Source organism: Falco rusticolus, chromosome 1, assembly GCF_015220075.1.
Source record: "Falco rusticolus isolate bFalRus1 chromosome 1, bFalRus1.pri, whole genome shotgun sequence".
NCBI classification, from domain to species: domain Eukaryota; kingdom Metazoa; phylum Chordata; class Aves; order Falconiformes; family Falconidae; genus Falco; species Falco rusticolus.
In genome coordinates, this window is record NC_051187.1 from 86,053,667 (window position 1) to 86,077,043 (window position 23,377).

Here is a 23,377-nt window from a genome sequence, read left to right on the forward strand (position 1 = left end):
GGCACCCCAGCCCAGCACCCCTCCGGGCAGGGGCTGGGTGCTCCCTGGCTGCAGGCTCCCCGCACGGCTGCCTGCGCTCGGGCTCGGGACAAGTCTCTCAGCTCCCTGCAGCTTCCCTCTGCATAACGAAATGGCACCTTCTTTCTTCCGCCAACCTTCAGCTCCCAAATGCTACCAATATTAAAAAATAATATAATAAATTGCCTTTCTTCTGTGTTTTACAAGGAGTCAGGGAGGTTTACAGACCCTCCCCACACCGAGGGGGGCTGTGTAAAGCCCCTAGGACTAATTAACGCTGAGAAGCCCGTGCCAGCCCAGCGTACTGCCAAAGCACTACACCAAGGAGCTAAGCAGGTCCTGGGCACAAGGACATTTCAAAAAGCCAAAGCCTGTTTCTTTTCCACGAGTCAAACCAGGGCCTGAGTTTGGACTCCAGGGGTGGGTGACCCAGCTGAAACGGCAGCTGGTTACATGCTGCGGATCACATTTGATATGGGAGAGAGCACGTTATGTCAAGTCTAGAAAGCCTAGTCAGCGATTCGAAAGTGGAGTTGTTTGTAATATGCCTACCTGGGGTGTCTTCTGCGTGATTTTACAAGAAATGAAGAACAAATGAGGTCTCTGGTGTAACGGATCCCAAACAGGCTGCCCAGAGCAGCTGTGGATGCCCCGTCCCTGGCAGTGTCCCAGGCCAGGCTGGACGGGGCTTGGAGCAGCCTGGGCTGGTGGGAGGTGTCCCTGCCCGTGGCAGGGGGTGGGACTGGGTGGGCTTTAAAAGTCCCTTCCAACCCAAACCATGCTGCTGTTATCCTGCTCAAACTCCTTCCCTCTAAAAGCATACCACATTACGTTGAACACAGAACAGGACACAACTAAACCTGCACTATACTGCAGGAAAAGCACAAAAATTTTCTTCCACGGACAGCATGCAGCAAAGATCACCTCTCATGTGAACACTGCTCTCTTTTCCCCTCCATTTTATTGTTGTTGTCAAATTACTGGATGTATTCAGGATGTTCCAGGCCCACAGTTAACTGATGTTTAGAAACTGCCTTGCTTTACGGTGTCTCTGCTGCCTGGAACACCTACCCAGCAGAGCTGATGGGACAGGCTTTTTTCACACAGCACCTCATCTAGCAAAGAGTAAAACTTCTGAATCGTACTTCCCTCCCTTTTCAGGCCCAAAAGAGAGGCAGGTGCCACACAGCCAACCCTGTGAGCTGCACAGCACCTCGGATCTGGGGCTGCAGTAAGGAGCAGAGCCAGGCGCGAGCTGCTGTATCTCTGCTGTACGTAGCTGCAGCCAAACCACAAGCCACCACACCAGCGTGGGCCGCCCAGTGCTGCGATCTGTCATCTAAACATGCACCGGGATTGGAGAGCTGAAAATCAACTTATCTGAAAAGAAACCATGCCTTTAAAAGATGTGTTTGAGTTGGTAGACAGTCATTCCATGTCCTGGGATAAACCCCGATAAATACGAACTGCAGTGATCTGCACTTGCATTGCACGGAAGACTGCCTCACCCTGCTCACGGAAGGATGGCCGCTACACCTAGCAGCTGGAAAGCCGGGGCACAAAACTGCGGGAATGCTCTGAAGGAGCATCTCCCTTCAGCTGGCATCATCTTGAGATGGCTCTTCAGAAGAGCAGTTTTTCCATGCTCCCTGACCGGAGCGTGGTTACACCGAGATAACCAGATAACCGGCAGCACGGCAAAGAGAACACCGACACCCTTCTCAGCACAGATCTTGTTCATTTTATAGCGCAAGATCCAAGCCCGGGAAGAACTTCTGAACCGAGCAGGGCAAGGCAGAGACACGAGGAAGGAAGGTCAGGTTACAAACCATATGCATGCTACTTTTCTTTTTTAAACTGCTGTCCACTACCAGCATCTCTGTGGTTTTGAGAGCGTTTATTCAGTGTGCACTAAGCCATTTCTAAACCCACGTCCCCCCAAGTACAATAGCTTTAGGAATTCCAAACTGCAGCAACCCAGTTTGCAGGCTGTATGCAAGATGGCATGCACAGAGAAAACAAAGGGTACAGCATGCATGTGGGAAGGAGAGGTTCCCCCCCCAGAAACTACAGTCATTTAGCAATTAATAAATGTAAAATGGAACATTACAGAGAAAATCCCAAGTGTATGACTGGAAAAAAACCCCACCATAATCTCTTTGGTATAGTTATATGCAGCCAAGTTTTACAACAGAGAAAACACACACACACACACACACACACACAAACCCCCACACTATTTCATACTGAAATTTGCTTTTAGCAGATCTCAAGGTCAGAGGCTGACAGACGCTCCTAACACTATGCCAGCACTACGGCATGTCCCAAAGGGTATTATGGTCTGTATCGAAGCATTATAGCCTGAAAGCAGAATCAACCTGAGACACAGGATTTGTGCCTTACCTTTCGTCTCTAGTATACATAGATAAGAAACTGCAGTAACAGGAATAAAGCCTTACTGGCAGCACCAGGGTGTCTGCCTGGCCGCTGTACGGTTCAGAGGAGACGGAGGCGATCCGTGTGCCTTCTGCGTGCCAGGGCTGTGCTGGTGGCCTCTCCCCCTTACAGACAACGCACAGCACAGCGAGAAGGCGACGCTGTGGAGTACAAACCGCTGCAGCTCAACTCGATAAACTGTGAACTGTGTAGACATTCAGCACTCAAAGGAATCTTGATGGAAGGAACAGAGTGCACGTCTTCTGTTACATCACCATCACTAAACATGTAGACCATACATAAAAAGGGCTATTTGATGGAAGTGACTAAACGCCCTACCGATGTTCCAGATACAGCCGCTACGTTCGGTCAGCATATTTGCATACATGCTCCTTTACAAACCTGCGTTGTAATTGAAGATTAGTTTCAACTATTTACAGACAGAAACTCAACAGTCCTTTCCTTTTCTGATTAGGTCATGCAGAATTAGTTTAACAGTCTGTGAATGGCTGCTCTGAAGCGAAACGTGGGCTTAGTGACCTGGGAAGCACCCTGACTTTGTAGGTCCAACGTAGAGAATGTGCACAACGTCAGGCTGAATCCAGAAGTTCCAGAAGAGCACCAACCGCACCAAAATAACCCTGAAGAGCAGACAGGAATGTCTATTAAAAACTCAAATGTGGGCATACACCGACAAGAACAATACAGATACAGTGTAGTTTTCACAACTTATAAAGGACACTGGACAGAAATAACTATAGGCAGGGATATTACAAAATAGATTCTAACTATAATCACCGCATTGGAAAGCAGAGCTGCACAGAATCGTCCATACTGTCAATAGTCTGAAAAGAAAGTTCACAAGCAAGATGAAACTGGTAGTAAACAATTCTGGTATTAGCTACTGGAACAACAGACATGTTTTTTTTCTGACCCTACACTGGGCAGTGCAGTAACTGTGCCTACAGTAACAAAGGAACGGGAACCTGCCACACAATGTCTATCAACAGCAGCTACAGGCTCCACACGGCTGTTTCCAGAGCGTTCCAAAGATTTCAATTTGCCACAAGACAAAATAAATTAAAAAAGTAATTTCACCTCATGTTCCAAGAAAAGTGCTTTTAACTGTCCCTTTGACCAGTAGTCCAAAGCGTATGCCAGAAGCCTCATCGAGATTGTATTGATCCGAAGGAAATTGCCAACAAACACCACTCGATTAATGTTCTGCAAGTATTAAGGCAAAAAAAAAAAAATAAATGGAACATTAAGGCTAAATTCCATTTGCTGCTTGCAATGATGAAAACCAAACCTTACAGTAAGAAGAAAAGAAGTTACACTTTTAATGCCTTTTAAAAATGCCACATGCAGCTTTTCAAATCCATTTTCTGGTGAGACTTGATGAAAACCAACTCAGCTGAAAGCATAGACAAGTCACCAGTTGACACTAAAGCAACCAGATCCAGAGAAACTGCATCACCCCAGATTGCTGTTCTGGCAGCTAAAAAGCATAATTGCTTCAGTAGAGCGGGGATGGGAGCTGCAGAGAGAAAAGGTGTAATGCATCTGCAGCTTTCTGAACTTGAAATTTTAAAACTGGACCCGAAAGAGCCAATCTGCAAGCAGGAGGCAACACCGAGTTGGCTTGGGGTCTGGCAGCAGCAAGACACAATTCGAAAGAGCAAGATGAGATCATAAAGGGAGAAGTGAGATGGTGGGGAACTGCACTGGGAGCGGCCAGACACTGCACCAAAAGACAGAAAGAACTGCCCGGGGCACTGGTGGGGCCGCCCCGCGGGGCCTGGGCTCAGCGTTGGGCCCCTCACGGCCAGACAGACACTGAGGGGCTGGAGCGTGTCCAGAGCCGGGCAGGGGCTGGGGCACCAGCCTGGGGGGGCGGGGGGGTCAGCCTGGAGAGAAGGGGGCTGGGGGGGACCCGGTGGCTCTGCAACGGCCTGGCAGGAGGCTGTAGCCAGGGGGGTCGGTCTCTGCTCCCCAGGAACCAGCGACAGGACGAGAGCAAACGGCCTCACGTTGCGCCAGGGGAGGGTGAGATTGGGTGTGAGGGAACATGTCTGCACAGAAAGGGCTGGCAGGCGCTGGCACAGGCTGCCTGGGGACCAGGTGGTATTTAAAGACAGTTATGGCACTTAGGGACATGTTTCAGTGCTGGGCTAATAGTTGGACTTGATGATCTGAAAGGTCTTTTCCAACCTAAATGATTCTATGATTCTATAAATTAAGTGACTGCTGAAAGTGTAAGGCAGGATCTGCAGAACATTCTAAACATCCAACAGCTCTGTCGGACAGCAGCACCAGCCAGGTCATTTTAAGCCAGGCTCTTTCTCAAACTCTTGTGCACTACCTGGAAATCCAGAGGTCTAACTACAGCCTTTCTAGACTAGGAATTAGAATAGAACAGTTGATGTTTTGCTATGAGATCCCTATACTGGCTAGGAACACTGATCGTCAAGTGCCATCTCCTCTCTCTCCCCTCGTCTCCAGCCTTTGACCCAGCATTTGAAAAGCTGAATGGCACCCTAATGTTAACTCTGAAACAAAGAAAGAAAAAAAAATTTAGAAACCCATAACCAACACAATTCTGAAAGGAAAAGACCGACCAAGCAGACTTCCAGCCAAACTTTTCAATCCCAAAATAGCTCTCCTGAGCCAAGTGATAACTGTGAAGCTTTCTTGTTCTCCAACATGAAAATAATTTTCAGTTTCTTCTCTTACCAAAGAATCAGGATCAACTCCTACCTGCTCCTTCGCTCACGCCCTATGGATTTTCCTTCCATCCCCACATTCATTAACGTTTTCCCCTAACTATTCAGCACCTTCTTTGCCTTCCACTGTGTACTCCAGAGTGAGGACTCAGCAGATGCATTGTGACCAAGGCTGTTTATAATATTTCTTGCCCAGTTTCAGCCATAAGCGAAGGTAAATAGCGAGCATCTGCCAACAGCAACAGAAGTCGGGGGGATGCTTCGCCCTGTTACCTCATCCCATAGGAACAGGCTCCGCAAGAAGTGGAGAGCATGTCTCTGTTCTTTCATAGCCCTGTACAATGCTGCTTGACATGAATGCAACAAGGCAGCACTGTAAAGAAGCTGAAAGCACAAAGATACAGGATCAGCTGTGGAAGTGGTGGAGCCTGACCAAGAAATCGAGAGCAACTTGTAAAAACAACACAAGAAGGGTATCCAGCCTTTATGCCCTTCCACCCCACCTTTCCTTCTCTCTCCACCATCACAAGAGCTGTAGTTTATCACACACCTGCCATTCCTCAAACCACTGCAGAGATGCTGCTTAACTCCTGACCAAGCAGAGGACCTAATGAGACCAACAGCCAACCCCTAATTAATTCACAGCTCTTCAGTTCACAGCACAACAATCTGGCTCTAACTACACAGACAAGCAAGGACAAATTTTACTGAACAATCCAAAAGAAGCAATTATAACTTACTGAATATCCAAGAGAACGAATACAAACACACACCTACAGAAGCCTATGCAGGGAAAGACACTGCGTGACAGCAGCACACAAGTGATGCTTTAGACAGGAAACAAGGAAACAGATTTCCCCATAATACCTCATTAAGTGCACACATCCGTGCTATGGAGCCAATGTTATTAGTGATGGTTATTAAAGTAGCCTTTGCCAGGTCCTCTTTGCTGACAGATTCCCGCTTCTCCTTGCTCATCATGTTTCCAAAGCTGTAAAGACAGTTTTTGGGTTAAAGGTCCATTTGCATCAGAATTCTAGAAAACAGAAACTGCTGATTTAACCAAAAAGATTCTAACTCTAAAAAGCTTTGCTATCGATAATTTAGATCTGTTAAAACATAACAGCAGAAGGAATGGCTGCTCTCCTCAGACACACAAATCCAGTTTTTCATCCTTGCAGAATCTCCAGTGAAAATAAAAACAGAAATCAGCCATTACCTGGATGCTACAGCCCAGCCTGGCAATCCAAATCGCTCATAGTCTCCTCCATAAATGTCCCGCACTAGTTTGTCCACTTTGGTACTGTCTCCATGGGACGCCATCTCTAGGGCCTCTTCAAAGGTGGAGCAACCAGTAAGAAGGCAGCAGAGACCAAAAAAGGTTCCCCCTCCAAGGCTGCAACATAAAACAAAATGAAAGTCACCCACCTTGCTTCCAAAGCAGAGGTCCTCAAACTTTTTAACCAGGGGGCTGGCGCACGGATGCAGTGGCAGGCAGTCATCTGCGGCTGCTTGGTTTCCCCCCCCAACCCCCGGCGGGGGAGGGCAGGGGGGTTCTGTCTGTAAATACCGGGGGGCGGACTGAGGACCCTGGGGGGCCGTATCTGGCCCGTGGGCCGTAGTTTGAGGACCCCTGTTCTAAAGGGACAAAAAGAGGAAATGGCTTGTTCCACTGAAAGCCCAGATTTCTCAGCTAGGTGTCTGAGTTAGCCCAAGTTGCCCCATTCCTTCAGCTGCTTCTCTTCTCAGCAAGAGCCACCTTGGAAGTTTTCTTTAAATCTGTTACTTTCCAATATCTTACAGCCTGTAAGGAATCCCAAGCCCTCACAGCCTTCTGCAGAGGGCATGTTTCTAAATGAGAAATTACATCTCCACCTTCTTCCCAGGACTCAGAGAAGTCAATCTTAAAATAAATAGTAGTCCTCAGGGATAAATGGAGTATTAGGGCACAGCATATAATAACATATGTTATTATATAATATATATATATTATATACACATATAATAACAACATATAATAAGACTAAGATTTGTACTGTGGTTTTTTTTAATTATTATTATTATTGCTAACTATCAGGAAATTCAGGAAAGCTTAAAGCCACAGAGCTCTTTGGCTTTGCCTGGCAACCAGAGCCACATCTTCAAGAAGGATAGCTGCAGCAGCCCAGCAACTGTCTGGGGAACTACTGCGGTGCCAACATCCCTTCCACCAAAACAAGGTAACTTTTGGAAGTCAGGATGCAAATCTCCACCACTAGGATCAAAGCTAACAGCTGTTAACATGATCATTAGGAGTGTATTTGGTATAATCCCAAAGTATGAGGGATCTCTCTGATGGCAAATAAAACACCTCCATTCCGGCAGCAGGGCAACTGAAATAAAAGCTGCTAAAGTGACTGGTTGCAGTAAAGAGACCAAAACATGAAATTCCCACTCTTTCTTCCAGGAGGGATCTTTGTTGGCAGAGATATGGGACTGCAGTAAAAGCAGAAGCTGTCATTCAGCTCACCACCTACTGCAGCTTGTCCCTGCAAATGTCATCTACAATGCAGAAATGAATCCCAGACTCTAAAATACAACTCAATTTACCCCCACACAGCACTCACCTGGTGCCCGTTACCCGTTTATAGTTTTCTTTTGAATACACAGCCAAAATGCTGACCCCTGAGCCAATGTTCACCAAAAGGAGAGGATACGGATTCTCCAAGTTGAATGGGAGCTTCTGACATCTTTCAGCATCCGTTGGGTTTTCAAAATAGTAGCACTCTGAATGTCCGTTGAATCCAACTGAATCAATGTACAAAACTCCTTTAATAAGGCAATCCAGTTCATCTAGTTTACAAAGCTGAAGGTCACCCATCTGGTGGAAAAAAATAGAAGAAAGATGAATATTCAACAAGTAGCTAGGGATCAGAAGTGTTTATGCTCAGGGCTAGAAAAATGCATTCACTGCCAGTTAAATTCAGCTATCTCCATTATGGCCTGCAGTGACTCAGAAAGAGGTACAGATCACAGGAGGTCTCCATCCTTCTCCATGCACAACGACTGCTAACTACCCTGGCCCAAAAGTGTGCAGACATGGAAGAGTGGAGGAGACGAGCAACTGGATCCACAGATGGACACTGAGTGAATACCATCAACTTCCATGGGCCTGATTTAGGCCCTGACTCTGCAGCACTAGCACAAAAACCAAGGAAAAGTGAAAAGGAACTTAACAGTTTGACAACAGCAACAAAAAAATATCCCAAAACCCATCACATAACATACCCCAAGAAAGGAGGAAGTTAGGAAATTATTTTCCTCTCATGTCACAGCCTCAATTGCACAAAAAGCCCATTTATTTGCTGCATTTTTTCAAGCCCTGGTTAGACAAAGTACTTATCACACATGTTTTTCACTTATGAACAAGAATCAAACTTACAATGAAGCCACATGATGATGTCAAAACCCAACCACTAACCTCCTTTCAGTTAACTTACCACCAAATTTGACTGAACCTCAATCAGCTCACCCACACGTGCATTAGAAATGAAACCACATGAGCAAAGGAACAATAAAACATATATTAAGCCTGTGAAAGACAGCAATGAGAAAAAAAACCCACAAGACTGAGATCAGCATAATCAGAGATTAATAATATAGCGGAAGTCTTGTGAGAGCACAAGCCATGGAAGTTAGCGATAAATTTTAGCGTTACAGGAGTGTTACATGCACTTTCAGGAAAGAAAGTATCCTAATTTGGAGATGCGAACTTGACTCCACATGCTGTTTCCTGAACCAAGCTTAATTTCCATTAGGTACACTGTTCCAAAGATAAGATTTAGAGAAGTTTTCGAGTCTGCAGAGAAAGTTTTCTAGGTTTAAGCTTTAAAAAAATTTCACTACCAGATCCTAATCATATAGAAGCCAAAAATGCATACTGTGCGAAAGTCCTGCTCAAATTTGTACGCTCCACCTCCCGTGGCACATAAGGTAGTATGGAGGCTTGAGAAGTGTTTTTCGCTTCCCATTTGAATAAAAGCAGGCATGTCATGAGTAGGAAAGCGTATAAAGTGCAGATTGCCTTTACGTCCACACAGGGTAAGGTCCTTTAGTTCAAGATGCACATCCCGGATGCCTGTAGATCCATAGGCTACATTTGATGTCAGGTATTTGCGGATGCTTTTGAGATTTTCCACTTCCTCCTCCTCCTCTTCAGCAGTGATGTCCTTTGGTTCAAAATAAACAAGTTTGACCAAGGTCCCTCCAATATCCAGGCCAAACCAAGGAAAGACTAAAGAGAGGGGGGGGAAAAAAGAAAAAAAGAAAAAAAAAAAAGAAACAGGGTATGATACTGTCATATCACCATATAAACTGAATTAATTAATGCAATTCTCTAGGACTGCAAAATGCAGGCCCAATGGATCTATTCATTTTCAAGTGGAAAAGGAAGAAAGAAACATTAGTAGTCTGGTTTGTCTTCGACAAGTGTGGCTGAAACTCCTCTGTACAAAACCACAACTCCTGTTCTGAGATACCTCATGTTCAAAAGCTCTGAGCGTTTGATATGCAATACCCAAAATACTTACACCACCACCACGCTGCAGATAACACACAGCATACGCCTGACAGTATCCATACACCCGCTAGACACCGCTGCAATTTTAATCCCCAGGCATTTCTTTTATAAAGTTCTGATCCAGAGCCAGAGCCAAGGATAATACCAGTGCTTTTACATCAAAGGGATGTACAAACGTTAACTAATTACAACACATAACTGAGGTAGACAAGTAATCTAAGATGCCCCAGGGAGACAAAACCAAATGTCTAATTGGATTATTTTATTAGTCATTCCCCCATGGTACAAAATATGCATTAGTGTCAGGCCCAGCAACATTTACAGCTGTATTAGATAATGAGCTTCTTGGAAAAGATCAAGAGAAAACCCTGATCAGATGGAATCTGCGATTAGAGCTGAGAACTGGAACAGATTAATATTACTATTAATGAGCTAAATGATAGGCTAGAGCTAACAAGATACACAGGCTCCAGAGCAAAGAGAAAAATGTAGCCACATGTTATGGCTTATGGCAGCAGGATTAAAACCTCAGGGTTTTTTTCCAAAGGAAAAAATGAATGTTTAGAAAATAAACCTGAATGCAGCACAGACGTTACTAATGTTCCTCTGGAAAGAAGGATCTCAGGTTTTAGTAAAATTCTTACATGTCAGAGACAGGCATGTTAACACGCTACTGTTATTTTTGCAAACATGTTTGCTTATTGTATTTGCAGACAGATAAGCATGCAACACAAAGAAGCCCTCTTCCTACTGCCCTTTGACAGCGGCTATCCCTCCAGTTATGCGTAGGGAAGCAGCGGCCACCCCCCGAATGCAGAAGAATGCAGAAGTGCCCAAGCGAGAGCATGCTGCCCGGCCCCTCGCCCTGCCCATGCACGAGGGGCATGCCAGGCTCTGCCACTCCAGCCCCAGCAGCACAAAGCAGTCAGAGAGCAATACCCAGATACCCAGAGGCATCACTTAAAGCTGAACAGCAAAGAAATCAGCTCAGGGTCAGGAGGGGGACTCACTCCCAAAGAAAATGATCTTTGAAAAGCCACAAAGCCAACAGGCAAGCGCATGTTTGAAGACGATGCGTTCTCTCCTCGACAGGTTAACTTGGTTGCTGCACAGAGCGGAGATAAAACAGGCCCTTTCCGAGCATCACAATTCCGCAGGAGCAGCTAGAGCCATCAGTTACCCACGTTATTTTTAAACCACTGAGCTATTTTTATGTGTTTACATACAGGCCAGCCCCAACCATCACCAAAAGAAATCTTGAAAGAAGATGCAAACTCTATTTTAGGAGGCACATCCAAATCCCAATCACTCTCTATTTCCAACGCATATACTTCAAACAAGAACAGATGTAAAAATAACTTCATGAATGACAAAGAGAGAAAAATCTGAATCGTGGCCCAAGAGAGAAAGCAAGCAGGAGCAGAAAGCAGGAGCAATTCAAGGACTTTTCTCATGACAATTTCTCATTCTGCACTCCTCAAATTAATTTCAGAACTGCAAACTATCCGCATTTCAGGATGGAAAGTCTACCAAGGCCTTTGACTGGAGTAAAGTTTAGCATTTATGTCTTATTTCAAAACTCCCTTGTGACAACCTTATTAAAGAGTGCCACAAAAAATTAAACAGTGAAGTTACTTCTCAAGAGAGGAGCACTGGCTGCCTGGGCCTGATCCCGTAAAATCAGGAGAACCATATCCCTGGGAACAGCAGACCAGGAGGAGCACCCTCACGGGAAAAGGAGTCCAAGACCCCAGAGTATAAATGAAGGGAAAAGCAGAAAGGATAAGCCCCAGGTTTTCTGCACGCCCAAAAGAAAGGGCCTTCTTGTGGAGGAGCAAGGCAACATCAGCTGAGCTGGCAGACAGAAATGAGAGACCACGACCACTCCAACAGGGAGACGGACACCCTTCTGCACGGCAGGCATCAGGGCAGCAAACACCAAACATCTGCTTGTTTCACTCACCTGCTCTTCCCAACACCTTAAACGTAAACATCTGTACACAGGTCCTCCTAATGGCATCCTGAAGCCATCTCCAACATGGCACAGCCAGCCAGTGGAGACCAGTGATGAGTGGTGTTCCTCAGGGGTTGGGACCAGCACTGTTTAACATCTTTGTCAGTGACATGGGCACTGGGATTGAGTGCACTCTCGGCAAGTTTGCCGAGGACACCAAGCTGTGTGGTGTAGTTGACATACAGGAGGGAAGGGAAGCCATCCTGAGGGACTTGGGCTTGAGAGGTGGGCCCATGCAAATCTCATAAAGTTCAATGAGGCCAAGTACAGGATCCTCCTGCACATGGGTCAGGGCAATCCCAAGCACAAATACAGGCTGGGAGGAGAATGGATTGGGAGCAGCCCTGCCCAGAAGGACCCGGGGGTGCTGGTGGATGAGAAGCTGGACATGACCCGGCACTGTGCGCTCGCAGCCCAGAGAGCCACCCGTGCCCTGGGCTGCATCCCCTGCAGCGTGGCCGGCCGGGCGAGGGAGGGGGCTCTGCCCCTCTGCCCTGCTCTGGTGAGACCCCCCTGCAGCGCTGCCTCCAGCTCGGGGGCATGAGGGACATAAGGACATGGACCTGACCAGGAAGATCGTCAGAGGCTGGAGCACTTCTCCTGTGGAGACAGGCTGAGAGTGGGGGTTGTTCAGCCTGGAGAAGAGAAGGCCCCAGGAGACCTTAGAGCAGCCTCCCGGTGCCTAAAGGGGCTGACAACAAATTTGGAGAGCGGCTTTATACAAGCGCCTGTAGTGATAGGACAAGGGGGAATGGCTTTACATTGAAAGAGGGGAGACTTAGATTAGATATCAGGAAGAAATTACATACTGTGAGGGTGGCGAGACATTGGCCCCATCCCTGGCAGTGTGCAAGGCCAGGCTGAACGGGGCTTGGAGCAACCTGGGCTGGTGGAAGGTGTCCCTGCCCGTGGCTTCTGCCCATCAGCTAGATGATCTTTTAAGGTCCCTTCCAATCCAAACCACTCTGGGATGCTATGATCTGTAAGCAGTCCCCATATTAATGGCAGAATAGGACACCTCCCTCGCCCAAAGTGTTTTGTCTTTCTTTGAACCAAAGTCCTAGATTTATCAAACAAGTACCACAGAAAAACACTTTGAACAAGAATCATGCCCTGCTATTGAGAAAAGAAGGAATAAAAATACCATCAGAGTCACACAGGTAAAAACAGGGCATTGGCAGCCAAACCAGAGCCTTCTGCTGCTGCTCCAGTCCCTCCAGTGACTGGAACTGGTAAACATGACTCTATTTAAATACCCAGTTCACATACAGGATCACTAAAAACAGTTTCCCCACATGCATTATGCTTTTCAATACTGCATAAACTCGGCTGGAAAACTAACAAGCTAAGGAAAGGAACAGGAAGAGGCTTCCCACATTACTCAGCCATGCCTTCTCCTGTCTGTTGTCACTGACATCTTGGACTACCTTTCCACAAATTTCCTGCTCTTAAAAGCACTTGGCTGCTTTGTCATCTCTGCTCTGACTATTAAGGGACTGATTCCAGAAGGCTCCTGTTCTGATGCTGGGAAATTTCCTTTAAATTTCTGGAATATATTTGTTCCTGTCAGGGCACACAGTGTTGTTCCTGCATTATGAAGCCTGCACTTTTTTTTTTTTTTTTAAGCATCCCCACTCTTGTATTTAGAGACAGCAATCTTCCCCCAAACTCACTTTGCCAGGCTACACAAGGGTAAAAACAGGGAAAGAGCAGAGGACGGGGTGCTGGAGATGCCCTGACTGAGCTGCAGCAGCAAAGCATAGAAAAACTACGGCACGGTGCCCTGCTGAAGCCCCATAACTGAAAATGCCGTACGGGCTGCTTCATCACAAGCTAACGGGATTCCACTTCAGAGTAGATGCTCAGCTGCTACTACATGCATTTTTTCAGCAGAATAACACTAGCTGACTTTAAAGCTGCTTGTTAAGTTCACACCCCAAACTCCTACATTCAGGGACACAAACCTTCCAGATTTTAGGGCATGAGAAGCACCAACTCAGTCCGTCAGTTTAGGAAGCTTTCCTCATCACAAAAAGATAGCAGCTCCTTAAAAACTTCATCCCAGCTCATTCTCAGTGCCCTCAACACCTCCAATTTTTTAATATATAGAAATCTACTTCTTATTCAGGTGTTAGAGCTGCTACCGGACTAGCAGAGTATCAAGCGTGGGGTTAAACCGTGTCATTATCCACCATCTGGCATCCCAGAAGACACGGCTAATGGGAAAACAGGAATGATGCCTGCAGAGCTGGGTGTAAACTGCAGTCAGGTTGGGCTCAGGGCTTACCAGTCTTCACTGAGCACTAGCCCTGCGAAATCCCAGCTGGCCCCAAAAGGAGCATCCAAGCCCCTGAGCTGGGACACAACCTCAGGCTGGAGCTGGCTTCACACAGCCGTGCAGCACCAGCTGCAGGAAGCCTCTGTACAGAGCAGCTGGTGCTCTCCATCTGCCAACAGCTCAGCTATACCTTCAGTAAGTCACCAGGGATAAATTCGAAAAGATAGCCTATTAAGTTAATTAACTTAAACCACATGATTCTTAATTATGGATCTCTCGTTATATACATCCCACCACAGGTTAAGAATCCACGGAAGAAGCGTGCTAGCTCAAAATTAAGTAATTCTTTATCTTACTGGAAAAGATTTTCTACGCAGTAAAGCCTACACAGAGCACTCAAATAATTTGGGGCAGGGACAAAACTCCCCCTATAAACCCATTTTTGCAGGAAAGGGGTGTGGCACACAAACAAGAGGAGGAAATTATTTTAACAACATGGAGAACCTTCCCCCCCCCAACACCTTACACTTACAGGAAGTCAGCCAACACGACAGGGCAGTCACAGGCAGGGCAACGACAGCTCTTCCATATCTGAGAACTAGAAAAATCCATGCCTTCAAAGGGAGGAAGGAGGAAGCTCTCTTGGATCAATGCCATCACCATCTGCTACTGAGAGTTCTCTTAAAACACTGATTTTTCCCGGCATCTGCAGTGCAGTTGAAAACCATCCAAAGATCTCTCCCTTTTAAGCCTCTAAAGCATTTTTTCCAAGAGAGCTGCTGCAGGAGACGGCAGATCTAGAGCAGCGTGAGAACTGGTGGCATCCAGGAGCTGCTGGGCAGCCTGGAGGCTGATTTTTCTCAGTCAGAAGGTTCTGCTGAAATAACCAGTGCAAGAAGATGGCCAAGGCAGAAAATGCAAATGTTGCCTCTCTTCACCACCTCCCTGCTGCTACTTGGAGCCCTCCATGCTGGGAGCAAGCCTGGCACGCCTCTCCTTTCCAGGTGCTTGCCAGCCAGAGAATGATGGAGAGGGTAAGAAACCTGTAGGCAGAGCACGGGAAGAGCACAGCAGTACAAACCTCTGGACTCTCCTCCTGCCCAGCACCTTCTGAGAAGTGTTTAGTCTCTCCCTGGGTGTTTGGACATTCACAAGAAAAGCAGGAAATCCTCTTCTCATAGCTAGAAGTGCTCTCCATTCAAAAGCTTCTACAGTCTTTTTCCTTAAAGAAGGTCTCTATATTACTTTGTTGGCACAATGACAGCCAGTAACACCACTCTCCAACACTGTGTAAGACACAAAATAAATTCAGCAGAGTTCAGTGTGAAAAGCACCAGGGGTACAAAGAAGGTGCACAAGGAACTGGCAAGACTGTGGCACCGCTCAGCCCATCAGGCATAAAAGAACAACTAGCCTTATTTCCGTTTGCTTCCTACTGCAACATACTGCAGCAGCAGTTATAAAGTATCTTAAAGCATTTTTTTGCCATGAAAAAAATTCTTCAGCTTTTGGCCTGACAAAGCATTGCTTTCCTTGAGCACGACACTTTTATAAAGCAGCTCTATGCATACATTTTCATATGCACAACGTACATACAGCTTTGTCTTTAAAATAAACCTTCTTCTAATAGGCAGACCTATGGATACACAACAAACAAAAGACCAGCCTGCAAGGTTAACGACTTACAGCTTGTACTAGATAACCTCACACACAGAAGAGCTCAAGGATACTATGTGTTCCCACAGCAAGAGCTGCCACCCTCCCTTCGTCTTCAAATTCATTTTAGAGCTAGACTGTAAGCTCTTTGGGGCAGGAAAAATATAATGCCTTTATTTTTATGTAAATTACTTTATTAAATTGGACACTATATAAATAAATAAAAAAACCCCTCAACACACTTATTCTGAAAGCTGCAGAACTGTCAAGATGAAAGAGGTGATATAATTACAGATCTCTACAGTGGTTTTCTTCATAGGACAAGCTGCTCAACTTGTATTTCAGACTGATCCTTAAGTTATGAGCCAATTATATCAGAAGCTAAAAAGATTAGCCTGCAGAACAACGAAGACTGATGATTTAGTTGAGTGTATGACAGCATCTCTATGCTTACTCTAAAATATTAAACATTATATTTTAATAGTGTTATACCACAATAGAAATTTTACAGCTGCAAGAAAAAATATATTCATCAGCATTTAATATAAAGTGACACTGAGTCTACATATCCTCCCATCTCTAAAAATAGGCTAGGAATTCACATTTCATACACAATTCTGAAACATAAAAAGGTATTAAAAAATCAAAGCTTAAATTCTGTACTGCAAAGTAGCTGCCAAAACCATATTTTCTTTGTACCTCTACGTGGATACTGTGTGTATTGAGAATTTAAAGCAATGTGTACATCACGTCTTTGCATGAACCTGACAGAAGATACTTCATTACGATCTGGTCATCAGAGGGTTTATGCCTGGCACTTAACGCTACCCACAGCCAGCCATTCGGTATCCCACAGTTATGCTAAAGTAAACATAATGTGAATAGCCTCTTTAGTCACCCAGGGTATTTCCAGTCCAGTTTTTAAGTGTAGATTTCAATAATGGTACTGATAACTCATTACCAGAAAGGAATTCTTCTGTATTGTCCCTGGAGCTGATTAAGCTTTTTCTATATTATAATTTCTCCCTGCACTAATAATACTGTCAAGCCCTCCTTTGCACCCCACCAACATAATACTCCAAAGCAGCTAGCAACTCCAACAAATCTCTGCTTCACATTTTCAGGGACACTTCTCATTCCTTTCCAAGAGCACTGGTGTCCTTGACTTCTCCTTCTTTTGCCTGTGGCATACTAAAAATCACAGTGTCTGTGGTAAAGCTCTTTATTTCCTATGAAGCATTTAACCAAGAAACATTTAACAGCCTGCAATGCATGAAAGCACGTAGCTCGGACATCAGCTGAACTGTTGTACAGGTTATTTCAGATATATCCAATCTAATTCCGCTTGGTCTCAGACCCTTCAGTCTGCAGCGAAACAGCCCTCGCTGCACACTACTGGTACAGAGAGGACAAGGGAGGAAGAAAGATCACAAGCTTGAATCACAGCCTGCTGAAATCCTTTCATTCCTGGGGAAGCAGGGCTCATCTGCCAGGGCATCTGCCAGCGCAGGCAGGCAAGACAAGCCTCAAGGTCACTGAGCTTGTTTGCCACATACCAGCAGCAGACAAGTGGGAGCTAAAGTAGGACATTCTCGATCACACGCCTATTAAGTGGTCTGCTTTCGTTTAGGCTTGCTTGAATCTTCCTTAAGGTGGGATCAAGCATTTTTAACTTCAAAATGTAATTCAGTCTGACATCAGACACCGTCCCTATTAAGGGATGTACTTGCTCCAGCACATTTCTCTTCCAATTATCGCAAGCAGCATTTAGGAAAGACAGGCTACATTGTAATCCCAAATCACACTACGCTGACCTTCCAGACTGGATCCAAACCCTGCCTTGGAAGCTGCCACACCACCTGTTTCCCTGGAAGTACCCCACACCAGTCTCTGCATTTAACTTCACCGCAACAAACCAGAACCTCAACAGCCAAGTTTAATCTACATTTTCCCTAGAAGACACAGAAACTGCCTGCAAGCAAGGCAGAAGAGTATGATCACCTAATGCGTAGCTCCATCTAAGTTCACACTAATTGTCATACCAGAGATCTCCTTAATCTCCCTACAAACGACTGCAGCCTCTTAACGAGCACATCTCTAACATCCCCACAGCTCCCATAGGTAGGTTTTGCTGTGATTTCCTTAGAACAGCCACATAAGTGGACTTTCACATACAAAGCTGGTTTTGCTGCATCTAAATCACCGGGATGCTCACCACTGCTAATGCCCTTACACCCCTCTACTAAATTTCTCTTTCATCCTATTACATCTTCAGCAAGCAAAACCCCTGCAATTACCTCAGTTATTTAACACCAACTTTAGAATAATTTCCTGCTGCAGGACCACTCCTGCAGCATGATCTGGAAACGAAAGGAAGGGATAGGCAAAGGGAATGCAGGTTAGCACACCCACGCTGACACTACATTCGCATTGCTGAGCTGCACTCGCCTGAAATTAGTAACGCAGGCAGCATCCAGCTCAGTAAATGTCTTTGAAAGCCTTTTGATATGTAATTCCTATTTTTCACACAAAGACGGGGCAAAAGAGAAGCTTCCCTTCCCCCCCCCCCAGCAATCAAAAAAAGAGAAAGAACACTATATAAAACTTTACATTAATACAGTAACAATAACATCTCAGTGTCGCCAGCCAACAGACAAGAGTCTCACTACGAGAAGCAGGAGAATTTTGATTCCTGTTTTCAGCCGGGACTCATTTGCTGAAGTCCTTTCAATAGCTGTGCCAGGTAACAGGGAACTACGTTGATGCTATTTCAATTCCAGGGTACGGCAATTTCTTTCCAGCAGGAAGGACTCCAGTGCAAGTAAAGAAATAACCACTCAGTTCCACTTCAAACATGGCTGAAGTAAGTCACCAGCCACAGGCACCTGAACGGCAGCTCCTGCTGCTGCCAAAATGAAGGCTGCCATCCATTTTGCACCTAACTCACTCCACGGACCGTTTCTGACACAGCGTTTAAAAACATGGTTCAGGGGATGGTTTTTTCCTTGCAAAGTCTGGTTTGGTCCATGCCCAGTCCCTGCCAAATCTGCACGGTTCTCCCCTCCCAAAATTTACACCTTTCTCTTTGCTCTCTATTGCTTTTCCTCCACCAGTTACCAATCCAGCCACACAGCCCTCAGCCCCCGGCTCTGGCTGCACACCCTGGGCCCTCCGTCTGTCCTTCTGTCCCCTTTTCTCCACCCCCAGTGTCCTCACCAGTCACCTTCAATCCTGCTGCAATCCAAGGTGCCCAACTCAGGCACCTCAGCACCTGCCCCAGCCTCTGTGTCCTGCCCCACCGGGCCAGGCACTGTCTCACCCTGAATATCCCAGAGCCCTTGTACCTCTGCTTGTCCCATCCCCACCCCAACCTGCTGAGCCCTTGCCACTGTCCCACCATGTCCCCACCGTGCTGTCCACGAACCAGCCATGCTGGAAAAGTCATCATCTCACTGTGTCCTCACTGTGACATTCCCCAAACCGCCCAGGTCATCACCCCATCATGTCCCCACTATGCTGTCCCCAAACTGCCCATGTCATCACCCCACCACGTCCCCACCATGATGTCCCCAAACCGCCCATGGCACCATCTCCCTGTGTCCCCACCATGATGTCCCCAAACTGCCCATGGCACCACCTCACCATTCTGCACTGTGATGTCCGTGAACCACCCATGTCATCACCCCACAGTGTCCCTACTGTGATGTCCCCAAGACACCCATCTCAGCACCCCCACCATGTTCCCACCATGATGTCCCGAAACCGCCCATGGCATCACCCCCCATGTCTCCACCGCACTGTCCCCGAACCGGCCATGCTTGGCCCGTGTCACCACCCCACCGTGCTGCCCTAGTGTCCGTCCCACCCCCCACCTCCCCCGCCTCACCCCACGGTGGCTCTCCCCCGTCACCCACCCTCCCCACAAAATAGGAAATAGGGAGCCCCCTTCCCCAGCCTCCCCCCCACGCCCCCACCCCCTCGGACCCCACCCCCGTAGCCCCTCCCACCACGCCTCATTACCATAAGCCCCGCCCCCGCCCCTTCCCCCTCGCCCCCCTCCCATGGCCTCGCCCCTCCCTCCCGGCGGCCCCACCCGCGCCGCAGACCCCGCGGCCACCTCAGCCACCTCGTCCCCCCCGCCGCACTCACGCGGGCGGTTCTTGCGGACGGAGTCCCGGCGCTGGCGGCTGGCGGAGCCACCCCGTTCATGGGGCTGCGGCCCCGTTGCGCTGTCAACGCCCGCCGCGGCGCTGCTCCGCCGCCGCTGGGGACCGGCGTCCGCCGCCGCCCCCCGCCGTCGCGGCTTCTCCTCCGCGCCGCCGCCATTGCGCAGCGGCTCCATCCGCAGCACGGCCCGGCCCCATGGGCCGCCCGCCCCGCTGCGCCGCGCTCCTCACAGCCGCCACCGCCGCAGCCACTGCCGCCAGCGCGCCTGCGCCAAACGGCCCCTCGGGAGGGCGGGCTAGGCTGTGAGAGGGCCCCCAATCCGCGCCCTCCATTGCACGGAATGACAGGCGGATTCGCCAATGGATGACACAGACTGGACGGCAGTGGGGCGCCAAGCACTCCCCCCGCGCTCGGCTGTGTATAGTGACAAGCGCTGCTGCCCAATCCAAGGCGCCGTCTCGGTACCGGGCGGGAGTTAACGCGCCCGCGGGGGCGGGACTGTATGACACGGCGTTGGCCTATGGACTTCCTCTGGGAAGAGAATGGCACGGCAGTTGTTCAATGATGCGAGGCGGCTGTCTGGACGGGGCGGGAGAAAGGTGGCTGATTGACAGGCCGGGTAACTATAGCAACGCAGAAGTGGGCCCGAATGGAAGCCCGCAGTAGGCCCGTCTGGGCTGGGCCGCGCGGGGGGCTGCTTTGCGTATCATTTGCATATGCAGACAGCGAGGTCTCCCTGGCCCCCTCGGTATAGGGGGGCTCTACGGCCCACGGCCCCCCGCCATGCCCGCCTGCGCCCCTCGGCAGTGCCAGGCCGGCCTGTGGCCGCTGGGGCCTGGGGCCTAGCCTTCCATGTCTCCTGGGCACAGCGTGCCCCTTCCTCTCGCTCCTTGCCCTGCGCTGGGGGCCCCGGCCTGCCGCAGCGGTGCAGCCTGCAGGAAGCAAGGTGTGCTCCAGCTCCATGCCGTCCTCCAATGCGATGCCGTGCTCTGAAGCATTGTCTTCGCAGGCTGCTCCTCTGGGCCACACTAACAGTGCTAACATAAAGCGAAACAGAATCGGATGTTTCTGAGCTCCACACACAGCAAGAGGGGCTCCAGCCTCGTTGGGGAGAGCCAGGGTTTCCCTCTGGCAGAGAAAAAGCCAGCCAGACAGCAGGGAGAAGCCCCATTCCCTTCACAAACCCTTAGAGATGAAGCTGGATTGAAATTCGGTTAGATGAAAACACTCGAGTTCTCCAAAGGTCCTGCAAGCTCGCTAAAAAGGACAGACACAACAAACTGGAAGCCAAGTCAGGAGATTTAGGGGGAGAGACAGAGAAACAAGGGTCAAGCATTCAAGCTATAGCCTGACCCAATCCTCAGCTCCCCTATATATCACAACAAAATTTAAATGCTGATGCATCCCATTCTTTAAACTATGACCCCACATTTATCAATGCTGAGGTAACAACTACAGCAGCAGCCATCCAGGCAACAGAAAACTTGAGATGTCCATAAAAAGGACTGCAAGCAACCATCAATGGGATGACATTCAAGAGGAAAACGGGCTCCCAGGCTACATGGTGCGGTAACAGCTCCTGTTGTAACACAATAGAGCTTCCCAGGTAGAATGTTAATTGATGTCTAACATACCCAGAGCATGGCCGAGTGTGGATCTGCAACCCAGTGACCCACAATGCTCTCCACCTGCACCACGTTAATCTCAGCTCACCGCAATCCTCAGGCATTAATTCGATACCAAAGGGATAAGGGACTGACATTCAAAAAAAGGTGTAATAAATTCAGTAAGAATTTACTGAAATCTGGTTGCTGTGGTGAAAACAGGACAAAGAGATTAGCCAGACTTATTCTGTATGAATTTAATATCCCACTGGGGGAAGTGCAGGAGGCATACAAATGGGGTTGGTACCGATACAAGATAAAGCATAACCTCTCTGAATAAAAATAACTTCTTCATAAAAGTGTTACCTTTATGTTGTTAAAAAACAAACTCACTGAGCTTCACTGCCTGAAGTTCAGAATATTTTCAATACTGAGCTCTGAATGCTTTTCGTATACCTGGGTTGTAAGTCAAGAGCTCCAGCTGGGAAAGCAGAAGGCAAGGAGAGCTGGTGGGATGTCTCAGCTGTGAATACACAGCAGATCCCTTGGGAGCCTCTTCTGTAAAAGGCAGCGTGGAGATGGCATGTAACACTACTACAAAGGGCTGTTTCCATCGCGCTGCTTGAAAACTTCCTATTTGTCCCCAGAAGGTGTATGCCACAGGCCAGCTCACCCCCAGGGCTCCCTTTGCCAGTGAGGGGTGAGCCGGAGCCCGGCACAGTGGCAGTTTTGGTGATGTTGATACCTCTTTTCTGCAGGTCAGGCCAAGCCCAAAGCTGTTCAGCAGACAAGAAGCGGTACCTGGGGAGCAACCACTGCTGGTCCCTGCACACCAGAGCTGAACCCAGGCTGGCAAAGGTGGCCCAGCTCCCTTTTCTGTGCAGGATCCCACAAACCAATTCAGCCAGAGAACCTGGGAGAATTTGGATCATGAAGAAATGTCAGCAGTGTGCCGCCCTTGGTGCATAGTGCCCACCTCAGCATGCACCCGTGCATGGTGTCTACCTGGTTACATGCAGGCCCGGGGGTCCTTCCCTCCCAGCCTGCCACCACCCAGCTGCAGCTGCCCACGGCCCTATTTCTTCCAAACACTCTTCTAGCTTCCAACTGTTTGCAGCTCAGAAATATGCTTAAAAGCTTGTGGTGCATTTCTCTTCCCAGAACTTGCCCACTTCCTTTTTGGCAACCACAATATCCTGTGAAGATTTCCATAGCTCAGCTACACCTAAAGAATCACCCTCCCTGTCTTCATCCTCAACCTGCTGTCTGGGTTTCCTGTGACTGACAGGAAGACCTGCCGTGGCGGGCATCCTCTAGACCATGACCTCTGCTTGCTCCGAAACAAGGTCTGGGAAGTGTCCCCAAATCCTGTCCACCTCTTCCTGGTACAGACTGATGGCCTCAGTCTCACTGTGTCGCTGCCAGTAGTGCCCTGCAAAGCATTTCTCTCTGGCAACAGTTTCATAAACCTCCTGCTCCTCAAGACCCTGGCACAGATCCGGATGTTGCTGTGAGCAACAAAGAGGGCTTTATACCTGCCCCTTTCACCAAAAGGCTGCAGATGCGGTGGTTCTTGGCACTGTCTGAACCTACCCACAAACCCCGGGAGGTCACCTCTGCTCTCTGGGATGCTGGAATAGGAGGTGTCACCCCAATGTGCCCAACACACAGCTCCTAAGATCAAAGCTGCCCAGAGGTGGACTGAGGAGGAGGAGGAGAAAATGAAGCTGAATTCCCAGCTGACATTTCTCGATACACAGGCAAGAGTTCTCCAAGAAATCCAAACGCAGTTCCACAGCAAAGGAAACAGTTCAGCCCCCATGGATGGAGCCACTTGAAATTGTCTATGGTAAAAGTTGTACAAATGGCCTTCTCTAAAAGCACCTGTCATCTTAAATGGGAAAACAAAATGCATCAGCTGCT

At 48.1% G+C, this 23,377-nt stretch overlaps 1 protein-coding gene across 2 annotated transcripts; it reads right to left on the reverse strand.

Moving 5' to 3' along the window:
• Positions 1-1,896: 1,896 nt before the first annotated feature.
• On the reverse strand, positions 1,897-20,106 carry PANK2 (pantothenate kinase 2). Of its 2 annotated transcripts, XM_037387679.1 has the most exons (7): positions 19,833-20,106; positions 9,098-9,450; positions 7,784-8,037; positions 6,397-6,573; positions 6,045-6,168; positions 3,553-3,678; positions 1,897-3,095 (listed from the first exon to the last, which is right to left on the reverse strand). In XM_037387679.1, exons 1-7 carry the CDS (start codon positions 20,023-20,025, stop codon positions 3,045-3,047), a joined length of 1,278 nt encoding a protein of 425 aa, XP_037243576.1. In that variant the 5' UTR covers positions 20,026-20,106; the 3' UTR covers positions 1,897-3,044. The 2 variants fall into 2 exon arrangements, with proteins under 2 accessions (XP_037243576.1, XP_037243587.1); XM_037387690.1 differs by lacking the exon at positions 19,833-20,106 and having other exon boundaries at positions 9,241-9,344.
• Between the last annotated feature and the right edge of the window lie 3,271 nt (positions 20,107-23,377).

What these genes read in the sequence shown, in the direction of transcription:
- PANK2 (XM_037387679.1), bottom strand. Translation starts at nt 20,025, where the DNA reads ATGGAGCCGCTGCGCAATGGCGGCGGCGCGGAGGAGAAGCCGCGACGG. An exon ending in CGTCCGCAAGAACCGCCCGC is followed by an intron (nt 9,451 to 19,832) that starts GTGAGTGCGGCG and finishes CCCTCTCTTTAG; the next exon opens with TCTTTCCTTGGTTTGGCCTG. An exon ending in CACTTTTCTTGGAACATGAG is followed by an intron (nt 3,096 to 3,552) that starts GTGAAATTACTT and finishes TCTGCTCTTCAG; the next exon opens with GGTTATTTTGGTGCGGTTGG.